The sequence below is a fragment of the Grus americana genome, chromosome 9 (assembly GCF_028858705.1).
Source record: "Grus americana isolate bGruAme1 chromosome 9, bGruAme1.mat, whole genome shotgun sequence".
Classification (NCBI taxonomy): Eukaryota; Metazoa; Chordata; class Aves; order Gruiformes; family Gruidae; genus Grus; species Grus americana.
Window position 1 is genome coordinate 18,636,049 of NC_072860.1, and position 21,074 is coordinate 18,657,122.

Here is a 21,074-nt window from a genome sequence, read left to right on the forward strand (position 1 = left end):
GTTGCCTGGGCAACTGCAGCCAGGCAGTGATGGGGAGCGGTCCAGGGGAGCGGTTGCCATGGAGACCGGAAGAGCGCGATCGCCTTGGCAACAGTCCTGTTCACCCCCCCTCTTCGAGGTTGTATCCTGAGGAGGTGCACCCCGGCCAGGGGCTCTCTGCCCACCACCCACCAGTGAGTGTGCATCCAGGCCAGCTCTCTGGGGAACAGCCTCGGCTACCGGCGCATCCCCCGACCTCTCGGCGCGAAGGAAGAGGCGAGGCCGAGCTCTGCTCCTTGGCTTTATTACTCCACACACCACTGCAAGCTGCTCCCGCACCCGGTCCCAGCTGGGAGGTGGGCAGGAAAGCTGGGCACAGCGGGGGCTGGAGGCGTAGGCAGGCTCTGGGGTGCCCCAGGGCTGTGCTCCTGCTTCAGGAGAGCAGGGACCCTGCAGGTGGGGATGGAGGGACACTGTTCCCCTCCCCAGGTGGCAGAGCTGCTGGCAAAGGGGCACACTGCATCACTGGCAGCCCCTGGGTACCCCTGCACTGTCTGGGCAGCGGCTGTAGGCACACAGATGGGGGGGGGGGCGGGGGAGAGGAGGTGGAATGATGGGGACGACACAAAGGTGGCACCAAGGTGTGCTACTGCCGTGGCTTGGGTTGGGTCTCCATCACCGCACCCTAGTGGCTGTGTCCCACCAGCCCTGGTCCTGTACCCACAGACAAAGCCATGTGCTGGAAAAGCCAAACGGGAAAAGTGTCCCGTGGCTTTTGGCGGGGTCAGGGCTGGGAAAGGGGCAGGGGTCAAACAGTCACTTGCCAGAGGAACACCCCAGCGTAGGGCCAGGGACTTGGCTCCTTGGCTCAGGCACTGAGTATGTTACCCCCAAGCCTTCATGTTTGAGGGGTTGGGGAGGGGGTCCCTCTGGCAGATAAAGGGAGGATGAGGAGGCTACAACTCTCCCCTTTCCCAAAACCAGGCAGGGAGGCACACTAGGACTTTCCCTCCCAAGAGGAATCACTCAGCTGCACGTGAGTGGACAGCTGAGATTTCTGCAGGCTCTGGGCTCGGCTTGGTTCATGCTGCCCCTCGCTGGGCCCCCTCCCCAGGTGCTCTCAGGCCTGGTAGAGGGGCACCACGCGGTCAATGGGCCCCCGGCAGATGGGGCAGAGGCGGGCAGGCAAGGCTTGGAAGCAGCGGAAGCAGCAGCAGATGTGGCCACAGCCCAAGAGGACGCACTCACGGGGCCGCATCAGGCAGATCACGCAGGAGTCCTCAGGCTCCCCGGCCTCCTCACTGTCTGGCTCTTTGTCCTCACGCCGCTGCTTGAGGCGGGCGCGGCGGTAGGCACGGCACAGGGCGTGCAGGAGGACGGCCAGGCCTGCCGTGGCACACAGCGCGGCCACCCCCTTCCAGAACCCGCTGGCCGACTCCAGGTCCGCCAGCACCGTCTGCCAGTCCCCCAGGCACAGGAAATACTCGCCCCCCTGAGCCGGCGGCTGGAGGTGCAGGGAGCTGTCGGGGTGCAGGACCAGCTCCCCGATACCCGTCAGCCCGGCCCCCACCCGCAGCATCTCCTCCGTCTCCAGGATGCCCTTGGGCTTCTCCCCACTCAAGTACTGGCCCAGCAGGTCGCGGAAGCCGTGGGCCGGCTGCTGGAACCGCTCGTACACCGTCTCCAGTGGCAGGCAGACAGCTTGGAGTGGGCTCTCCACGCTCACTTGCGTCACCGCCCCGGTGTCTGGTGAGGCCAGCAAGAAGGGGACAGTGTAGACCTGCTCTGAGAGCACTCGCTCGCTCTCGCTCCTGCAAGCAGAGAGTGCAGTTCTGGGATGTGGACAACGTGGAGGAAATCTGAGCTCCTGGGGCTGAGCCTTTAACCGAGCTACTTTCTGCCTCTCGTGTGGCCCCAGAGGACAGGGGTCTGGACCCAGCGGTGCAAGCCCACCCCTGCTGTCCCCTCCCACCGCTCACCAGCTCCGCGCCAAGCTGTTCCAGATCAGCCGATGCTCTTTCAGAAGCAGTTTCTGGATCACGCCCTGCAGCCCCTCATGGTAATGGCTGGTCAGCACAGCCTTGGCTGGCAGCACTATGCCTAAGGACCAAGGGATGCATCACGGCCAAAGGAGAAGAGCCCCGCCCCTGTCCCCAGTGTGGGACCACAAGGTCTCCTTACCTTCCAGGGCAACGTAAGGCAGGCACCTCCCTTCAGCTGCAGACACTAGTGCTGGTAAATCATCATCAACCTGGAGCTTTGGGGCCTCCTGGAAGAGCAGGGACTGAGTGTGAACATGGGCAGGGGCAGACGGGCTGGCAAAGGTTGCGTCATGCATGGCTTTGTGGGGATCTCTGGCAGGATGTGACCTGCTTGGTCCTGGGCATCGTGATATCGGTAGAGGATGCAGCAGGCTGCAGTCATCAGCAAGGTCCACCCAAATCAATGGCTCTGGGCTGGGCAGTGTAGGGCAGCCGGGGAAGGGACAGTGGGCAGGAGGGAGCATGTGAGAGACAGGGCTACCTGTATGCGTGCCACGACTCTGGCTTTCTTCCTGTACAGGTAGTAGAAGAGGCCGGACAAGGCGAGGCTGGAGCCCAGACACAGCAGCTCCCCGGGCGTGATGGGCGGTGCGTCCATGGTGCCAGGCTGGGGCGGCTCGCCTGCAAGGTGAGCGTGCTGGCTGGGGGACAGGGCCGTGTTAGCCCAGGGGCAGGGATGTCCCGGCGCCCCTGTCCCCAGGGCGCTGCTGCCTTAAGGCCAAGCCTGCCCTGGCCCCGGCTGGGGGCAGCTCAGCTCCCACACCCACAGGTGCCCGGCAGCCCCGGCCCGACCCAGCACCCCTTGCCCCGGCTGGGTCCAGAGGCGCCCGTCTTGCCCTGTGCCCAAGGGTCGGGCCGAGGCCCAGCACCCGTGACCCTGCCCGGGCCCTGCACCCAGAGTCCCACCTGGGCCCGGCACCCCCAGTCCGGGCCCGGCCCCTCCGATCGGGCCCGGCCCCAGCACCCGGCCCGGCCCCGCCGCTGCCGCTTGCGCCGGCCCGGCCCCGCTGCCCCCCGTGCCCCCCGAGGCCGGAGGCGCCCAGGCCCGGACCCCGGCCCCGCCGCGCTGCCTGCTGGGAAATGGAGTGCAGCCCCCGCGACGCGGCGGCGGGACGAGCCGTGCCCGGAACTACAGCTCCCAGCGGCGGTCCCTCGCGCCGAACTACAGCTCCCGTCGGGCCGTGCGCCTGCCACTGACAGAACTACAGCTCCCGGCGGCCTTTGCGATCCCCCTGTGGCCGCTGGCCCCTGCGGGCTGGCGGGTCCCGGTGCAGAGGCGGGGGTGCCGGGGGGGGGGACGGGACACCCCGGTATGGGGCTGGGGGCGGCGTGCGGAGAGGTGGCAGCGTGCAGCATGGCTCCCCCCCCCGCCCCGTGCCTGCGACTGAGCGGTGACTCGTCCTTCCCGGCCCTGCCGGGGATGCCAGGCTGAGGCTCAGCCCTGCGGCTGCCGGTCTCCCTCCCCGCACGGCTGCTCCCCCCGCCCCGTCCCTCGGGACGCCTCATCTCCCGCTCCCGTCCCTCCGTCCCTCGGGACGTCTCCTCTCCCACACGTCCCCCGGCTTTTGAGTCACTCCCCGCCCCCCCCCCCCCCCGAACACCGCGAAGGACCCGCAGCCGCCGGAGTAAGTGGAAACTGCTTTTAATCGTTAAATAAATTCAGCGACAGCCACCCACAGCTGAAGGCACCGGAGTCCCCGCTGCCGCCCGCTGGTCCCAGCAGAGGCGGATGGGGAAGCCAAGCCGGGTCGGGAGGGGGCGAGGGAAGAGCGGAGCGGGGTGGCCCCCCCCAGCCTCCATCTCCGCAGGTTGGGGGGGGGGGGGCTCGGCTCTGGTGCTCTCCCTGGGACCCCTCTGACCTGCCCGCCCGGGGGGACACGCAGTGCTGGGGGGGGCGGCTGAGCTGTGCCCGTCTCTAGCACGTCAGGGTTGGGGTGCAGAGCTGCATTTTGGGGGTGCTACGGCTTCTCTGCCGGCCGTGCCCGGCCCCAGGCTGTGGATGGGGGCTGCGGTGGGTGCCCGGTGCGTGGCCGTGTGTGCTGGGGAGGGGGGCAGAGGTGGAGCGAGGCGGCGTGCGGTGTGGGCACAGGGGGGGACCGCGACGGAGGGTGACGCGGGGGGTGGCCGCACTCTCTGCCCGTGGGCCAGCTCCAGCAGACGGTGAGGGCTGGGCGGGGGGAGCACAGCAGAGCATCGTCCCCTCTGTCCCCAGCACCCTCCCCGTCCCTACCACACCTCACAGTGCTTGCCGGGGTTCATGGGGGAGCCCAGGGGGCAGCTGAAATGTTCGACAAAGTCCCGGGAGTTGCTGAGGGTGCCGATGACACGGTACTTGTCGGGGCTGTGGGGGTCAGTCACCAGCCCTTCATGGGAGCTCTCGGGCGTCCGGACGGAGCACCAGACCTGCCGGAGTGGGAGCAGCCTCAGGGATGGGGGGCAGAGCCCCCTGGGTGGGATGGGGGGCTGTGGACTGGCTCTGAGGGGCCGGGGAGGGATGGGGAACCCACCATCCTGCTCCGCCCTACCTGTGCGAAGCCCACGAAGAAGAGCTGGTGGTTGGTGAGCCCCAGGGCTGGCAGGCGCTTCTCCTCCCCATTCTTCTGCAGCCAGGACTTGTACGCCTGCGGGAGAGGCACCCTGAAGCCCCGGGGAGGGACAGACAGGTATGGGGGTCCGTGTCCCCTCGGGACGGCAGCACTCACATTGTAGGCTGCCTTGAGCCCACCATTGTCGGCGATGTTCTCGCCCAGCGTCTGCCGGCCGTTGACCTTCTCACGGTGGACGGTGTAGCGGCCGTACTGCTCTGTTATGCACGCCGTCCGGTTCTTGAAGGCTTCCAAGGATGAGTTCTGCCACCATGGCCGCAGGTTGCCCTCCTTGTCGTATTCCCGCCCTGTGGGACCAAGCAGTGGGGCGGGGTGGGACCGGGGGAAGCCGGCCCCCTGCAGAGCCCCCACTGCAGGGGATCCCAAAGCAGGGTGGGGTGCAGTGGGGACAGCCCCAGGGGACACCGGGGGATCTGGTGCCTCAGGTCTGTGCCCAGGGGAGATGGTGTCCCCCAGCCCCTGCTCTGGGTGGGCTCCGGCTGGGGCTCAGCTGTGCGTTTGGGTCCCCAGCCATTCCCTGGTGCAGCCCTGCTGTCCCAAGCTGGATTTGTCACCCCAAATTCCCCCATTGACCCCATCTCGGCTCTGGTGAAGGCGCAAAGCAGAGTGGATGCGAGAGGGACCCGTCCCACACCCCGCGGGGAGGAGGATGAGGAGGGGGCCGGGGCTGCAGACACCGTGTCCTCACCAAGCAGATGGAGCGAAAGCTGCACAGAGAAGCCGGGGGGAGCTATCGGCGGGTGCCACCTGGGGAGACAGGACGATAGAAGGGGGGGCGGCCAGGGGGGCACGAGCACGCATGATGCAATGGATGGCAAAGCGGGACCCTCGCACGCCCGCGGCACCCCCTCCCCATGCCGAGTGCAGGGGGCAGGTGGGGGGCCGGGGGAGGGCAGGAAGGTGATGGGGGTCAGGGCCGGCGCTGCCCGCGGGCTCTCACCTTGGTCGTCAAATGCGTGGGTCAGCTCGTGCCCCATCACCACGCCGATGCCACCAAAATTAAGGGCTCTGTGGGGCCGTGGGAGAGAGCCAGGTAAGTGCGGGGGATGATGCCATCGCAGCCTGCCCCCGGCCCTGGCACCCCCTCTGCAGCCTGGGCACCCAGTGAGACTCTGTTGGCACCCAGCTGGGAATGAGTCCTGCTGGGGACACTGGTGGTCCCACAGGGACTTTGCAGGCTGTCTTGGCTGCAGGATGTAAAGCCTTGAGGGACCCTCAAGCTCCCCAGGGCTTTGCTTCATGACTGTAAGGAGCTCTGTGGGGTGCTGGCCCTGATCCAGCCCGTGCCCCCCTGCCCCCAGGAGGTGCCCCCCATCCCTGTGCCAGGCTCACTTGGGGTGGTTGCGGGCGTAGAAGGGAGCCTGCAGGATGCCGGCGGGAAAGACGATCCCGTTCTTGGTGGGCAGGTAGTAAGCGTTGACGGTCTGTGGGGTCATGCTCCACCTGGGGCAGGGAGGTGGGACAGGGGACAGGCAGGGATGTGTCCCCTCTCCCTCCCGCCCCGGCACCCTCCTGTGCCGTCTCCCACCACGGGTCTCCAGCACCACCCAGGCTGTGCTGGGGACAGTGCTGTGACACCCTGCTGGTGTCATGTCCTCTGCTCCCCCCTGGGGCCCTCCCCCTTACTGGTCACGGTTGGGGGGTTTCCGGAGCTGGTCGGCCATCACTTTGGCAGAGAAGTTGTAGAAGTTGAGCATGTTCTGGAAGAAGGAGTCCTCTGAGACCTCGTACTGGTGAGGAAGAGGAGGGATGAGGAGGGGTCCACTGGGGTGGTTCCCCCCACCCTGGCCAGGATGTGCTCGGTACCAGGGTGGCTCCGTGTAATGCCCAGTCCAAACAGGTCCCCCAAATAGGGACATCCCCCCGCCATGGGACTCCCCAGGGCTCGGCATGAGCAGAGACCAGCCCCCCCCCCTTCCCACAAGCCAGGTGTCCCCCTACCCCATCATAGACATCGTCCAGCTCCTTGTTGTCCAGGATGAAGTCAGGGAAGCCAATCATGTCGTAGATGGCATCCGCCTGCATGGGGAGAGGCCCCGGCAATGAGAAGGTGGGGGGGCTTCCTGGGATGGGGGGACATCTCCCACCCATTGCCCTCCCTGGCGGTCACCTTCTCCTTAGCAGCCTGCCGGGTCTTCTCGTCCATCCAGTCCAGCTGGTCCAGGGACACCTCAAAGGCCGCCCGAATCTCGCTGATCATCTCCTCAGCCTGGGGAGGGCAGGAAATGAAGCCCCCCACAGCCCCTTCGGCAGGGACAGGGTGGGCAGGATGTGACCTCCCCAGGGCTGCAGGTCCCATTTCCCTGCTCCCTGCCTTCTAGCCCCGGGGTTTGGGGGGCAAAGGAGGAGTTCCTGCAGACAGTGATGGGGACGGGATGGAGGGTAGAAGTGTCCTCACAATGGCCTTGCTGTCCCTGTCGAAGGTGGCTTTGACGAAGAGGGAGCCCAGGGCGAAGCCCAGCGTGTCGTCCGTGTTGGAGATGCAGGTTTGCCAGCGGGGCGTGCAGGACTGTGGGAGCGAGACGGGAGTCCGTGAGACCTCCAGCCCCCTCCCTGCTCCCCTCCCTTCCCCCAGCCTGGCTCTGCCCCCTCCCCAGGTGGGAGATGCTCAGCAGCTAAACCCCCATTCCAAAAGATGATCCCTGGGTTCCCTCTGCAGCATCTGGGGCTCAGCATCCCAAGGGCATCCCAAGGGCAGAGGTGGTCCTGGCTGCTTCCAGGCTGGGGGCAGAGAGGGATGGTCCCGGGCCCCTCCGTTACCTTCCTGGTGCCATAGAGCGTCTCCAGCAGCCTCTCCTGGGCCGTCTCGAAGCGCTGGTCCAGGCTGGAGGCCGTCTTCTGCACTAGGTTCCAGATCAGGTAGTTGTTCAGGATGCTGTGGGGGCAGAGAGGTGCCATGGCTTGCCACGGGCACGGTCCACGGGGGATGCCCCACCACCAGCAAGCCCAAAACACGCCCCTGTCATGGGGGCAGCCCTCAATGGGGCACGGGGGGGGGGGGGGCTCACAGGTGCCTCACCTCCTGTCGGTGCCATTGATGAGATCGGAGACCTGCTGGAGGTAGGTGTCCCCGTACACCACCACAGGCTCAGTGTCGGCCAGCTCCAGTGGGGCCAGGGCGTAGGACAGGTAATCCATCCAGTCGACGGCGGGGGCCAGGGCCTGGGGGGACATGGGGATGCAGCACCCAGGTGCTTGGCACGGCTCTGCCCCATTCTGCCTGGCACGGGAGGATCCCCGGGGCAGGGGCTGTGCTCCCTGGGAAGGTCCCAAGGTCCCTTCTCTGCCGCAAACCCTTCCCGTGGCTCCCCCCTGCTCTCAATGCTGCAGAACAAGGAAGGGACCCCGGGACCCCCCCATGGGTGCCATGGGTGGCAGCTCCCCCCCAGATCCTAACAACTGGGGGGACAAGCACCTCACTGCAGCACCCAGCGCATGTCCCAAAATGGATGGGGCTGCCCGGGGTGTCCGGGGGTGTGTGTGTGCAGGCACAGACCCCTTGGTGCCCCACTGGACAAATCCCCTTGCATCCTCAGAGGGGTTCCCCAGGCTGCACCATGCCGTGCCCACCTGCAGCTCGGCAATGCTCATCTTGTGGTAGATCTTCTCATCATCGCGCCGCTCAGCCTGGGGCACGGTGATGTTGGCCAGCTGGGTTTCAAAGTCCAGCACCTGCTGCATCTGGAGGCGAGTCGGCTCGGGGGCCCCCCCCAGCAGCGTGCCCAGCTCCACCATGTAGTCCAGGTACGCTGCCAGGACCTGGTGGGACCCCAGCCCTGGCTCAGCCCTGGCTGCAGCTCATCCCACTTCCCCGGGGGGTGGTCAGACCCACTGCCTGGGCACCATGCCACCCTGATGGGCAGGGTGCAGAGTGCCCCAGTGCTGGTCGCACCCCCTTGCTGCAGGTTTCCCCTGATTGCTGCCAGCAGGGTGCCCGGCGCCCAGCCTCACCCTCTCATTGGCAGTCTTGTTCAGGTAGTAATCCCGGGATGGGAGGAAAAGCCCCGACTGGTCCACCTGGAGGGAGAGAGGGGCAGCATGGGCAGCCCCGAGCCCGCTGGTGCCCCCATGGTGTCTGCTGCCCCTCGATGCCAAGGTGCCAACCTGGATGACGTTGCTGTTGGAGCTCTTGGAGTCTGCACCCACATACACCGTGAAGAACGGGGTTGCCCGGTACGTGCCCGACACCATCTTGAAGACCTCCATGAAGCTAGTCTGGTTCCAGGAGCCGGTGATGTTCCATCCCCCGATCTGTTGGCAGATGGACCCGACACCTCAAGGAGGGACAGGGTCCGTCCCCGAGGGCTGCTCCCTCCCCAGTAACGGGGAAGAGCCAAGCAGGAGACATGCTGGGCTGAGCCCCAACAGCTCGGTTCACGTGTGGATGGCCGCCCACCTTGTCGATGAGCTCCATGAGGGGCTGGGAGCCCAGCTCCTCTATCCTCTGCTCCTTGAGGCAAGACAGGTAGTACCTCTGCGTCTTCCGCTCCGCCTCGCTGCTGGAGTTGAAGGTGGTGTTCTCTGTGGGAGGCTGCGGGTCAGCCCTGGGGATGCTGGGGCTCTGCCCACCTGTGCCTGGACGTCACCCCCCTCCTGGCTGTGACTACCCTGGTGCCCACCTAGGAGGTGCTTCATGATGGCCTGGTTCTGGTCCCAGATGCTGTTGAAGGTGCTCCACTTGGAGCGCCCGTTGGGCAGCGGGTTCCTCTTGATCCAGCCCCCGCATGAGTACTGGTAGAAGTCCTGGCACGGGTCTGTCTCTGCATCCAGGGCCTCAAGGATCTTGCTGGCCACCCGGATGCAGGCGTCCGTCAGGCACGTGCTGTGAGAGGGATCTGGCAGGGAAGGTATGCCTGCGGCTGTACGCGTGTGCCGGGGGAAACTGAGGCACGGGGCAGGGCCAAGCCCTGTCTGCACCCTGGGGCGGGCAGAGCACCTGGAGCAGGGGTCCCAGGCTGACCCTTCCCTCCCCATCCTGCCGTGTCCCCCCCGGGTGTGGAGATGCCACCGCTGTCCCCGCAGAGCCGCAGGGCCCCTCCCTACCTCTGCGGTACTGGATGGCCAGGGCAACGACGGCAACGCTGAGCAGCAGGGCCAGGGAGACGGTGACAGCGCAGAGCACCAGCTCCAGCTGGCTGCGCGAGGCCAGGCGGCTCAGCAGCGGCCCCGGCCCCTTCCGAAACCCCACCTGGGCAGGAACAGGACCCATCATCGCACCGTGGCGGGACTGAACCTCGCCACTCCCCCTTCCCTCCCCTACCGCTCCCCAGTGCCTGGCTTGGCTGCATGACGAGGTGAGGACCAGGGCATTCCTCTGCCTGTGCCCAGGGCACCAGCCCCAGTGAGCCAGTGGTGGGTGCTGGTGGTCCCCCCAACCGTAAGAAAGGACGATGGCCCAGGCACACTCTTTGCCGCATTTTGGCTGCCTCCCAGCACATCCCTGGGGACAGCCAGGGCTGGCTTGGCTCCCGGCCCTGCTCCTGCTGCCCACCCAGCTGCGGGCAGGCTCCGGCTGAGGGTGGGAGGGGGGCTAGGGAGGATGGAGAAGGGGAGAACGAAGGGGCCAGGGCAGACCTCACCTCCACACTGTCGGGAGAGGCGCTGCCGTCCCCCGCTGGCTCCGGGCCCTCATCGTCCTGCAGCGTGGCACGCTTGTAATCAGGCATCTGCTGAGGGAGGGAGCAGGCTGGGACGGGGGCATGGGGGTGGCTGCCCCCTGCCCCGCCATGTCCTCCAGCTCTTACAGCAAGGGCCGGTGCCCTCTCAGTGGGTGCACGGGGGGGCTGGGGCAGCCCCTGGCCCCCCTTGTTGCACCTGAGCCTCCCCCGGAGGCTGTCCCCAGCCCCGGGTGGCCCTGGGGAGCATGGGGAGACCTGCTGGCAGAGGGGTTGGGGGCTCGCGCCAGAGCATCCCTCCGCATCACCATGGCAGCTGTGGCATCAGCCCTGCCGACAGGTGCCACATCGCCACAGAGATGTGGTCCCTGTTGCCAGGCAACCATTGCCTAGTGCTGCTGCCTCGCCCCTCCTCCCCCGCCTGGAACTTTCCATGCAGATGTGCACCGGTCCGAAACATCTGGAAGTGTCTCCCACCCCATCCTGGCCCCGGGGGTGCCCAGGGTGTAAACCCAAGCCCTGAGGGCAGAGCGTGCGGGGGGACAGGGGGTGTCAGCCGTCAGGGCAGGACCCCCTTGCTCCTGGCCTTGTGGGGCAGCCCGGTAGGGGCTGCTTGCACCAACTCAGCCGTGAGGGCTGCCGAGGACTCAGCCAAGAGGGAGGTGGTGGAGCTGAGCCAGCAGCTTTGGAGGGGGGGGATGAGCTGGAAGAAAAAGCTGGAGGCTTTGGTGGAAGAGAATCAGCAATGCTGCTGGTCACGAGCCATCCTTAGGCTTCAGAGTTAATGCCCGGGTGGGTTGCAGCTCACCCTCCCATCTGTGCTGCAGACTGAGGGGGATGCCCTGGGGCTGCCCGCAGGGCTGGTGCTGGGGGGGGCGGGAAGGAGCCGGGGCGGGAAGGATGACGGGCAGGGGGTGAAGCAGAGCAAGTGCCCCATGCCCAGCTCTGCCCACTGCCACACCGCCGGGACAGGGAAGGGGCTTTGCCCAGGGCTGCTGTGGCAGGAGGGTGCAAGGCTGGGATCGACAGTTGGCAGGAGCCCCCCGCCGGGGCGGGTTCCCAGCAGCCGCTGGCATTGGGAGGGACGGCTCGGCATCCTGTGGGAGCTCAGCCAGCCAGGCACCCCCACTGCCCCAGCTCCCCCAACACGCTCCTTTCTCCTCCTGGGTGGTCCTTGTCCTCCTGGGCACCAGCTGGCAGCACCCCTTCCCCAGCACCTCCTGGCACCCTCGAGGCAGGAGCAGGATCTGGTCCTGGGGCTCCTCCTGCCCCCTCCGTGCAGCTGAGACCCGCGGGGACAGGGTGCCCTGCTCCCTGCAGAGGTGTTGCCTTGGGGGGCACCCTACAAGCAGCATCACTGCCCCAGCTGGGTTTCATGCCCCGGCAGAGCAGGGTCTGTGGGGCCATCTCTGAACTGCTCCAGCTCCCTCTGCCTGACCCCCCAGGCAGGTGTTTGGGGGAGCCCTTCCTCCTCTTCTCATCCCCACTGTGGGGGACGGGGACCCTCCAGCCACGCAGTTCCCCCGGCCCCACGTAGCCCCTTGCACCCCCCGTGGCTCTCGCCCCCCCCGTCTCCCCCAGCCCTGCCATCCCTCCCTCCTGCAGGGTCCCGCAGCCCTCCCACCCCTTCCAGCTCCTTGAGCCCTCCAGCCCCCGGGCTCTCCTCTGCCTCGGCCCCCTTCTGTCCCACTCGCCGTCCCCCCCTGCCCCCCGCGCCGGTGCCCCCCCCGACCCCCCTCCTGCTGCCCCCCTCCCCGCCCTTTGCCCCCGCCCTGCCCCGCCGCCATCCCCGGCCCGGCCCGCGCCGCTGCCCCGGGCACTCACGGCGTGTCCGAGCTCCTGGAGGGCCACGTTCATCCTGGCCATCCCAGGCCACCTCCCGCCTAGCTCCGCTCCCCGCCCGGGCCGCGCCGGGCCCCCGCCGCCGCCGCAGCGCCGCCTGCCTCCGCCGCCGCCATGGCCCGCACCGGGCGCCGCGCCGCCACCGGGACCGGGACCGGGACCAGGACCGGGGCCGGGGCCGGGCAGGGCCGGGGCCGCGCCGGAGGGATGGAGCCGCGGGGACTGGTACCGGCTGGGCGCGGCCCGCAAACACGGGGCGGGGACGGCTGGGGCCGGCGCCTCGGGGGGCGGCTGGACCGGGGGCACCGGTGCCCAGCCCGGTCTCACCGCTCCGCTCCACCCGGCCCGGCCCCGCCGCCAAGGTGACCGCCGTGCGCACGGGAGGAGCCCCGCACCGGCACCCGCACGGGAGCCGCACCTGCACCGGAACCCGCACCGGTATCTGCACCGGCAGCGCCACCCGCACCCCCACCGGCACCCGCACGGGACCCGCACCGGCACCTGCGCCCTCGCCAGTGAGAGATGCCACCGGCACTGGCACTCGGACCGGCACCCGCACCGGCACGGGGAGCAGCACCCGGGCTCACACCTGGGTGCCCGCAATGGGCACCGGCACACTGACACACGTACCGGCGCCGGGCTTCAGCACTCGGGGAGACACACTGGCACCGCACAGCACCGGGTACCGGCACCGCCAGCGGGGTGGTAACGGTGCACAGCCACAGCTGCGCACTCTGCTCCGGTACCTGGGCACACACCCTAGTGCACCAGCGCACGCCCAGCTGGGTGCACACACACACCGACTGACACCCCCATCCCGGTACCCTTACGCACCCCAAGGTCACCCGCAGGCCTGTGCCACCGTGCATGGCGTGACGCAGTCACACGCACGCAGGTGTGCACAGCCATAGTCACTGCTGCGGTGGTGAGTGAGGGGGAGGCCGTGACTGTGCGCACAGCCTCACACCCAGCCTCAACACCTCCCAGCCCCGTGTGACCGCCTGCCTGGGACGGGGTGTCACCGCAGGTGACCCGGGGGAGCAGCAGTGTGCGTGGGTCTGGGTGGCAGGTACCCGGGGGGGGGGAGGGACCCCCCCGGGGAGGGACCAGGGACCCCCCCACCCTCCGGGGTGCAGGGCATGCAGCGTGTGTGTGTGCCTGGGTGTGTGCAGCAGCGGCGCCTCAAAGAACGTTGCTGAGGAGATGCCTGGCACCGCACCCACGGCCCGGGGGTTCCCCTGCGAGCACAGCCCGGGGGGCTGCCTGGGGGAGGGGGGGAAGGTGCCCCCCGAGGTGCCCAGTGCGGCTGGGCAAGGCAGTGCCACCCGCCTGAACTGCTGGGCTGGGGGGCTCAAGAGTGGCACGTGTGTGCAGGTGTGTGTGTGTGAGCACGGGTGGAGGGGCACAGGGGCGCCCACGGGCGTCCGTGGCGTGTCGGGGCCCTGCCGAGCCTGCCGGCCCCGGGCAACGCCGCCTCGCTTGGCCGGCTCTGGTGGCACCGGTGCCCCGTGCCAGGATGGCGGAGCTCCGGGTTCCCGACCCCGTCCCCGGCAGTGCCGGAGCCCGTGGCCGTGCCCGCCGCCCCCCCCCCCGCTCCCACCGCTGCCGGTGCCGGTGCTCGGCGCTGCGCAGTGACACGTGAGGCTGCCCCGCCCCGCGCCCCGCCTCTGGGCCCGCCCCTTGCCACGCCCCCGGCGCGCGCCGGTGTCGTCACGGCGGCGCCGGGCGGCGATTGGCGGTGGGCGCGTGCGGCGCGCAGGCGCAGAGCGGCGGGTGCGCGGCGGAGCGGCCATGGACGCTGGCGGCGGCGGCGGGCAGAGCCGGGTGCAGGGCGGCCCCGGGTCGGGCGGCGATGAGAAGCCCACGCCGCCCTGGGGCCGAGACCGCCGGGAGCCGCCCACGGGGCCCGAGAAGGAGCAGGAGCTGGTGAGCGCCGCCGCGCCGCGGGCCGCAGCTGAGTCACCGCCCGGCCGGGCCCGCGTCACCGGCGGGGCGCGACGTCATCCTACGTCACGGTGGCGGCCGGCACCCCTCCGGGGGGGCCTGTGGCGTCGCCGGGTCTCCCTCCGGCGGGGGCGCGTGACGTCAACGGCGCGAGGGGGCTCCCTCCGGATGGGGGACATGACGTCACTGAGGCGAGGGATCCCTATGGAGGGGGGCCGTGACATCTTGGGGGTGCTCGCGTGACGCAACTGAAGGCTCCCTGCCCGAGGGAGCGTGTGTGTGTGTGTGTGTGTATGCGGTGAGGCAGAGGGGATAGGAGTCTGACGTCACTGGAGCGTGGTGAGGGAAGCTGAGATGTAATCAGGGTACGCGTGTGACAGCGGGACTGTGGAGGGGTCCCCTCTTTGTCCGGCACAGGGATATCCCCGGTAATGGGAGCGTTGACTCCCCTCGGCAGCATTGGGGCAGGATGGTGCCCTGGTGGGGGGTGTCACTGTGTCCTGGACCCCTGCGACTTGGGGTGACAGCCCCAGCCCTGTCACGCTGTGGGCGTCTGGGCTGGGCACCCTTAACTCTGCTTTCCCGTCTGTGTTTTGCCAGTCTGAGGAGGACAAACAGCTGCAGGATGAGCTGGAGATGCTGGTGGAGCGCCTGGGGGTAAGTCTGTGCCGTGGCCCTCAGCAAGGAGCTGTGGAGCCAGGAGCCCTGGCCAGGACTTGAGTCCGTCTGTCGCTCCCTTACGGTTGTTCCTGGTGCATTGGAGATGGGGGGTGGTTCACCTTGAGCAGACCCCCTCCTTGTCTGCTGCGGTCTGTCCCTCAGCCTTGCTGCCTGTCTGACCGAGGGACCTCTGCCTCCCTTTGCTCGCAGCCACGGCTGTGTTTGGGGAGCGCTGGTGGGGTGGTGGCACAGGAACCAGCCCCCAGCCTCCTGACAGGCAGCTTCCCTTTGCAGGAGAAAGATACTTCCCTCTACCGCCCGGCCCTGGAGGAGCTGCGGAGGCAGATCCGCTCTTCCACCACCTCCATGACCTCCGTTCCCAAACCCCTCAAGTTCCTACGGCCACATTACGGCAAGCTGAAGGAGATCTATGAGAACATGGCTCCGGGAGAGAACAAGGTAAAGGCTCTTGGCCCTGCCATCCCACATGGCTGGGGAGATGGTGCTGGGGCAGGTGATCCTGGACCTCTGGACCCTGTGGTCTAACATCAGTCTCTGTGACATGCTCCGGTGGATTTTAACGTGCCAGGGCCGTGCCTTTGCCGCCTGTGATGGCTTGTGGGTGCAGGGAGGGTGTTGTGTCCCTGGTCGCCCCTGCTTCCTCGTGCCTGGCGTGTGTCTGGACTTCTGCGCTCTTTCCCCAGCGCTTTGCAGCAGACATAATTTCTGTTCTGGCCATGACCATGAGCGGGGAACGCGAGTGCCTGAAGTACCGGCTGGTGGGCTCCCAGGAGGAGCTGGCATCTTGGGGGCACGAATACGTCAGGTAAGCCTGGGTGGGAGCAGGAGTCGGGGAGGGACAAGGGCTCAGGGGGTGTCACCTCATCCCCTATTCACAGTGGTTTGCTAGCTGCAGAGATCTTGCTGCCGCGACCTCTCTAATCTCTGCTCTTAACCCCATTCCTCCTCTGGGCTTGTCCCCTGTAAGCTCTCACGGGAAAGCAGAGCCCCTGTAAACAACACACAGCCCCGTTGTAACTGGCAGCAGCTGCTCCCCATCCTTGGGGCTAGGTGAAGCTGGTTTTTGAGGCAGTAATGTCCCTTTGACCCTGCAGGCACTTGGCAGGGGAGGTGGCCAAGGAGTGGCAGGAGATTGATGAGGCTGACAAGGCTCAGAGGGACACGCTCCTCACCCTGGTCAAGGAAATTGTCCCCTACAACATGGCCCACAATGCAGAGCACGAGGCCTGTGACCTGCTCATGGAGATCGAGCAGATGGACATGCTGGAGAAGTACATTGATGACAACGCCTACTCCAAAGTTTGCCTCTACCTGACCAGGTGAGGGACCTTGGCAGGCTGAGGTGCTGGAGGGGGCCTGGTCTCTGGCGGGCTGAGGTTGCCTGATGTGGTCGTCACCCTCATGTCTGTCTCCTCCTCAAAGCTGTGTAAGCTACGTCCCAGAGCCCGAGAACTCTGCTCTCCTCCGCTGTGCCCTGGGCATCTTCCGCAAGTTCAGCCGCTACCCTGAAGCCCTGCGCCTGGCGCTGATGCTCAATGACGTGGAGCTGGTGGAGGACATCTTCACTTCCTGCAAAGATGTGTAAGCAGAGACTCGTTCCCTGCCCTCTGGGGCCTTCACCCATTGTGGTGGGGCGTGGCTCCCCATCTGGGCAGAGCTGGGTTGGATCCTGCCACCACCGGAGGTGTGTGGGTTTTGTACTGAGACTCTTGTCCCTGACATCACGATGGGCAAGAGCGGGTCATCTCTGGGCTGCTTGTGTGTGCCTCTAGAGCAGGGCAGGCTAGCTCACTGTTTGGTGAATGCGTGTTTGCACTGGGGCTGGCTGGGGTCTGGGCACTTGTGAAACCTCTCCCCTCTGTGCAGAGTTGTCCAGAAGCAGATGGCCTTTATGCTGGGCCGCCACGGGGTCTTCCTGGAGCTGAACGAGGATGTGGAGGAGTATGAGGACCTGACTGAGATCATGTCCAATGTCCAGCTCAACAGCAACTTCCTGGCCTTGGCCAGAGAGGTGAGTGTCCTGGCTGGGAAAAGAGCCCTGGGCTGCCTCCAGCTGTGGCTGCCCTGGCTGCCGAGCTCTGTGGCAAGACCTGGGATGAGATCCTTTGTCCCTACGAGCTTGGCCAGGCACCACCTGGAGAGGTTGCCCTTGTTAGGGCAGCTGCCCTGGGGTGTGCTGGCTGGGAGATAACCCTCTTCTCCCTTGTCTCTGCAGCTGGACATCATGGAGCCCAAAGTGCCAGACGATATTTACAAAACCCACCTGGAAAATAACCGTAAGGGCTCATGTCGTGGCCTCTGTCCTTCCTCCTGTGGGGAGCTCTGGGGGCTGCAAGGCACCTCTGGGCCGGCACAGTCAGCTGTGTGTCCTGGGGTGGGCAGATAGCCCACCCATGGTCTCTGACCTGGTGCGGAGCAGACGCAGCTGTCTGCCATGGATTTGGGCTTCTACTGGTGGTGGGACAGGTCCTCACTCCCCTCTGGTGTGAGACAGCTGTGGGGGACTGGCGGGGCTTTAGCGGCCCGGCTCACCCTGACATTGTTCCCCAGGGTTCGGAGGGAGCGGTTCCCAAGTGGACTCAGCCCGGATGAATTTAGCCTCCTCCTTTGTGAACGGCTTCGTGAATGCTGCGTTCGGACAGGACAAGCTGCTGACAGACGATGGCAATAAATGGTTGTACAAGAACAAGGACCATGGTGAGGGAGGGGCTGGAGGTGCCCCTAGGCTTGGGGTCGCTACCCTGTCCCTTTTGGGGGCCTGCTGAAAGGGGGGGCTGCAGGCCACAGCTGCCGCTGGGCTGCCCTGTGTCCCTGGCCACCACCTGCCCCAGGCAGGGCGCATCGATTCTGGGCTGATGTGGGCTCTTCTCCCCTGGAACTGCAGGGATGCTGAGTGCTGCGGCCTCGCTGGGCACGATACTGCTGTGGGATGTGGACGGGGGCCTCACGCAGATCGACAAGTACCTGTACTCCTCGGAGGATTACATCAAGGTCGGTGGCACCGATCCCAGCACGGGCTCTACTACTGTGTGGGGCAGCCCTGCTGCGGGCTGGGTGTGCGGCTGGCTCAGGGAATGGTTAGCCTTGCCTTGGTCTGCTGTGCAGCTCAGCTCCTGCCCGGAGAGGGGTCGGATGCCCTGTGTCCCAGGTTTTTGAGTGGCTCACAGCAAGGCGAGGAGCTCTTGGGGACTGCCTGATGCACCTTTGGGGTCCCCTTGTCACAGAGCTACAAGCTTTGGACTGCTCAGGGGGATCCAGAGTGACGTTGCTCACTTGGTACCAACTTGCCCATCCCAGGGAGTGGGTGTAACACGTGGGGTGACGTTAGTCACTGGCTGGCAGGAAGCTTTGTGTGTTGGTGGCTGGTGCGTGACAGTGCCTCTGCTTTGCAGTCGGGCGCCCTCCTGGCCTGTGGCATCGTCAACTCAGGGGTGAGGAATGAGTGTGACCCTGCCCTGGCCCTCCTATCCGACTACGTCCTCCACAACAGCAACACCATGAGGATCGGAGCCATTTTTGGGTAAGGACCTAGCCCCAGTCTCCCATGGGCTGCGCAGGGTGGTGTGGCTCCCTCCTTGTGCTCCCCACCAACACCCCCGGACTCTCTGCAGGCTGGGGCTGGCGTACGCGGGCTCCAACCGTGAGGACGTCCTGACTTTGCTGCTACCTGTGATGGGAGACTCCAAGTCCAGTATGGAGGTGAGGAGCGAGGCAGGGTTCGCCTGGGGTTCCTGCTTCCTCACCCAGTCCCCAACAGCTCCTGGGGATACAGGGACCATCCTGCAGCCAGTTCAGGCTCTGGGAGCAGGGCTGCATGTCCCTGCCTGATGTTGTGCTGTGCCAGAAGAGCATGACTCTGGGGGCCACCTCGCTGTGCGCTGTCCCCACGTATAGCACTTCTCCTTCCCTCCTTCACCAGGTGGCTGGCGTGACTGCCCTGGCCTGTGGGATGATATCGGTGGGCTCCTGCAACGGGGATGTCACCTCAACCATTCTCCAGACCATTATGGAGAAATCAGAGATGGAGCTGAAGGACACGTATGCCCGGTGGCTGCCGCTCGGCCTGGGCTTGAACCACCTGGGTAAGGCTGAACAGTGCCAGCAGCTCATGGGTTGGGGGACGGGGTGGGAACATCCTTCCGCTGTTGTGCTCTAACTGATGCATCTTTCTTGGCAGGGAAGGGAGAAGCGATCGAGGCCATTTTGGCAGCGCTGGAGGTGGTGTCGGAGCCGTTCCGCAGCTTTGCCAACACGCTGGTGGACATCTGTGCCTATGCGGGTGAGTTGGGCTGATAAAGCACGAGGGGCAGGAGCAGGTCCTGGGCTCTCCTCCTGCTGATCCTGACCCTCTGCTCTCCCCGCAGGCTCAGGGAATGTCCTGAAGGTACAACAGCTCCTGCACATCTGCAGTGAGCACTTTGACTCCAAGGAGAAAGAGGAGGACAAGGACAAAAAGGACAAGAAAGAGAAGGAGAAGAAAGAGAGCTCAGCTGACATGGGGGCTCACCAGGTGGGGAAATGCAGGCTGGGACCCCTGTCCCAGGTGTGGAAGCTGGCTTTGGGGCTGTCCCTAAGCCACTTGTGGGATCAGAGCTGGAGGAAAACAGCCCCCAGCAGCATCCCCTGCTCTCCCTGTCCCCCTGGGCTCGGGGTGGGTGCATGGGCTGCGAGAACTTGGGTTTTAGGCTGGGTGCTCCCTGCCTGGCGCTCAGTGCCCATGTCCCTGCAGGGCGTAGCAGTGTTGGGGATCGCGCTCATTGCCATGGGCGAGGAGATCGGCGCTGAGATGGCCCTGCGCACGTTTGGCCACCTGGTGAGTGACACCAGGGGAACAGCACAGAGCTGGGAAGGGACCCTGGAACAGTGACTGGGTCTTGGCTCGCATCTCTATAGACCTCACTGCCCTTAAGCCGGGTCTAACACCCACCTCCCCTCCATACAGCTGCGGTATGGGGAGCCCACCCTCCGCCGAGCTGTACCGCTGGCCCTTGCACTTATCTCGGTCTCCAACCCCCGGCTCAACATCCTCGACACCCTCAGCAAGTTCTCCCACGATGCTGACCCTGAGGTTTCCTACAACTCTATCTTTGCCATGGGCATGGTGGGCAGTGGTAAGCCTGGGGGACAGCCCGGTTTGGGGGGGGAAGGTGGGAGACCCAAGCTGTGTACCCTACTCTCTGCCTGTACCCCCTCTTCCTCAGGTACCAACAATGCCCGGCTAGCAGCGATGCTGCGGCAGCTCGCCCAGTACCACGCCAAGGACCCCAACAACCTCTTCATGGTGCGGTTGGCCCAGGTGCTGATCCTGTGCTTGCTGCTTGTGGAGGGGAAGGGGCGGGTTGGGGTCCCCACCCTGGGTGCGGGAGGGCAGTGGTGTCCTGGGAGTGTCACCGTCTTGCTGGGCAGGACTGGGGGTCCCAGGCATTGTCCCACCATGCTCTCACGTGCTTCCTCTGCCACACCAGGGCCTGACTCACCTGGGCAAGGGGACGCTCACCCTGTGTCCCTACCACAGCGATCGCCAGCTCATGAGCCAGGTGGCTGTGGCTGGGCTGCTGACCGTCCTCGTGTCCTTCCTGGATGTGCGCAACAGTGAGTACTGTGGGCTTTGCCCCCACCCTGGCACCCCTCTGTCCCGTGGGGTGGGCACCGCTCAGCCTCCTTATTTCTGCCTCCCCTCCAGTTATCCTGGGGAAGTCCCACTACGTTCTCTATGGGCTCGTTGCTGCCATGCAGCCCCGCATGCTGGTCACCTTCGATGAGGAGCTGCGACCTCTGCCTGTATCGGTTCGAGTGGGACAGGTAAGGGGCCGCCCGACCCGGGATGGGGTGCTCCGGCATCCCTGCGTGTCCCTGGTTCTTACCTCGCCCCTCTCTCGCAGGCTGTGGACGTGGTGGGCCAGGCAGGCAAGCCCAAAACCATCACCGGCTTCCAGACTCACACGACGCCAGTGCTGCTGGCGCACGGAGAGCGGGCAGAGCTGGCCACAGAGGAGCATGTGCCTGTGACGCCCATCCTGGAGGGATTTGTTATCCTACGCAAGAACCCCAACTATGACATTTGAGCCAAGGGGGGGCTGGGGGGGTGGGTAGACGGTTTGGGTGTGGGGGAAAAAAAACTAGTTTGTTTTTGTTACTGAGAGTCAAGGAAATAAACTGTGCGGAGACTCTAGTGCTGCCCTACCCTCCTCGCGCTGGGGCTGTGGGCTGGGCTCTCGTCTCCTCGAGGGTGTCTGCTGCCCGTGGGGGCCAGGCACAGTGCAGACCCCAAGAATTGGGGTGAACAGAGTGCTCCCGGTCCCCCACAGATCTGGCTCCTGCTCCTTCCCACCCTGCGCCTGGCTGTGGCCCTGCGGCACCCCCAG

General features: G+C 66.2%; 3 protein-coding genes across 9 annotated transcripts; 1 reads left to right on the forward strand and 2 right to left on the reverse strand.

Annotated features, from left to right (window-relative positions):
* Positions 1–269: 269 nt before the first annotated feature.
* Positions 270–3,091, reverse strand: LOC129209838 (mitochondrial ubiquitin ligase activator of nfkb 1-A-like). Of its 4 annotated transcripts, none has more exons than XM_054834883.1 (5): positions 3,073–3,091; positions 2,503–2,642; positions 2,161–2,248; positions 1,959–2,079; positions 270–1,790 (listed from the first exon to the last, which is right to left on the reverse strand). In XM_054834883.1, exons 2-5 carry the CDS (start codon positions 2,617–2,619, stop codon positions 1,100–1,102), a joined length of 1,017 nt encoding a protein of 338 aa, XP_054690858.1. In that variant the 5' UTR covers positions 2,620–2,642; positions 3,073–3,091; the 3' UTR covers positions 270–1,099. The 4 variants fall into 4 exon arrangements, with proteins under 4 accessions (XP_054690858.1, XP_054690862.1, XP_054690859.1 ...); XM_054834887.1 differs by lacking the exon at positions 3,073–3,091 and adding an exon at positions 2,928–3,063; XM_054834884.1 differs by lacking the exon at positions 3,073–3,091 and adding an exon at positions 2,928–3,063 and having other exon boundaries at positions 2,503–2,662.
* Positions 3,092–3,663: 572 nt separating this feature from the next.
* On the reverse strand, positions 3,664–12,558 carry ECE2 (endothelin converting enzyme 2). 3 transcript variants are annotated; one of them, XM_054834890.1, is made up of 19 exons: positions 12,067–12,558; positions 10,207–10,293; positions 9,671–9,815; positions 9,247–9,462; positions 9,024–9,148; positions 8,732–8,878; positions 8,579–8,644; positions 8,198–8,386; positions 7,647–7,789; positions 7,388–7,502; positions 7,026–7,136; positions 6,738–6,836; positions 6,569–6,646; positions 6,254–6,357; positions 5,960–6,070; positions 5,568–5,635; positions 4,724–4,914; positions 4,547–4,642; positions 3,664–4,424 (listed from the first exon to the last, which is right to left on the reverse strand). In XM_054834890.1, the coding sequence occupies exons 1-19, from the start codon at positions 12,106–12,108 to the stop codon at positions 4,248–4,250; spliced, it is 2,310 nt and encodes a 769-aa protein (XP_054690865.1). In that variant the 5' UTR covers positions 12,109–12,558; the 3' UTR covers positions 3,664–4,247. The 3 variants fall into 3 exon arrangements, with proteins under 3 accessions (XP_054690865.1, XP_054690866.1, XP_054690867.1); XM_054834891.1 differs by having other exon boundaries at positions 4,246–4,424; positions 4,747–4,914; XM_054834892.1 differs by lacking the exons at positions 3,664–4,424; positions 4,547–4,642; positions 4,724–4,914 and adding an exon at positions 5,330–5,374.
* A 1,268-nt stretch (positions 12,559–13,826) lies between these two features.
* Positions 13,827–20,881, forward strand: PSMD2 (proteasome 26S subunit ubiquitin receptor, non-ATPase 2). Of its 2 annotated transcripts, none has more exons than XM_054834888.1 (21): positions 13,827–14,010; positions 14,629–14,685; positions 14,983–15,147; positions 15,393–15,514; positions 15,804–16,028; positions 16,132–16,290; positions 16,576–16,720; positions 16,925–16,985; positions 17,260–17,406; positions 17,594–17,700; positions 18,102–18,229; positions 18,321–18,408; positions 18,629–18,791; positions 18,887–18,988; positions 19,074–19,219; positions 19,439–19,522; positions 19,652–19,820; positions 19,911–20,005; positions 20,175–20,301; positions 20,393–20,511; positions 20,592–20,881. In XM_054834888.1, the coding sequence occupies exons 1-21, from the start codon at positions 13,876–13,878 to the stop codon at positions 20,772–20,774; spliced, it is 2,727 nt and encodes a 908-aa protein (XP_054690863.1). In that variant the 5' UTR covers positions 13,827–13,875; the 3' UTR covers positions 20,775–20,881. The 2 variants fall into 2 exon arrangements, with proteins under 2 accessions (XP_054690863.1, XP_054690864.1); XM_054834889.1 differs by lacking the exon at positions 13,827–14,010 and adding an exon at positions 14,237–14,393.
* Positions 20,882–21,074: the final 193 nt, after the last annotated feature.

Excerpts from the sequence above, each read along its gene's own strand:
- LOC129209838 (XM_054834883.1), bottom strand. The coding sequence starts at position 2,619 with ATGGACGCACCGCCCATCACGCCCGGGGAGCTGCTGTGTCTGGGCTCC. Across the intron at positions 2,249-2,502 it reads GAGTCGTGGCACGCATACAG|GAGGCCCCAAAGCTCCAGGT; the intron begins GTAGCCCTGTCT and ends CTGCTCTTCCAG. Across the intron at positions 1,791-1,958 it reads AACAGCTTGGCGCGGAGCTG|GAGCGAGAGCGAGCGAGTGC; the intron begins GTGAGCGGTGGG and ends CTCTGCTTGCAG.
- ECE2 (XM_054834890.1), bottom strand. The coding sequence starts at position 12,108 with ATGGCCAGGATGAACGTGGCCCTCCAGGAGCTCGGACACGCC. Across the intron at positions 6,358-6,568 it reads TGGACGATGTCTATGATGGG|TACGAGGTCTCAGAGGACTC; the intron begins GTAGGGGGACAC and ends CTTCCTCACCAG. Across the intron at positions 4,915-5,567 it reads CCACGCATTTGACGACCAAG|GGCGGGAATACGACAAGGAG; the intron begins GTGAGAGCCCGC and ends TTGGTCCCACAG.
- PSMD2 (XM_054834888.1), top strand. The coding sequence starts at position 13,876 with ATGGACGCTGGCGGCGGCGGCGGGCAGAGCCGGGTGCAGGGCGGCCCC. Across the intron at positions 17,701-18,101 it reads CCTCGGAGGATTACATCAAG|TCGGGCGCCCTCCTGGCCTG; the intron begins GTCGGTGGCACC and ends TCTGCTTTGCAG. Across the intron at positions 18,409-18,628 it reads ACTCCAAGTCCAGTATGGAG|GTGGCTGGCGTGACTGCCCT; the intron begins GTGAGGAGCGAG and ends CTCCTTCACCAG.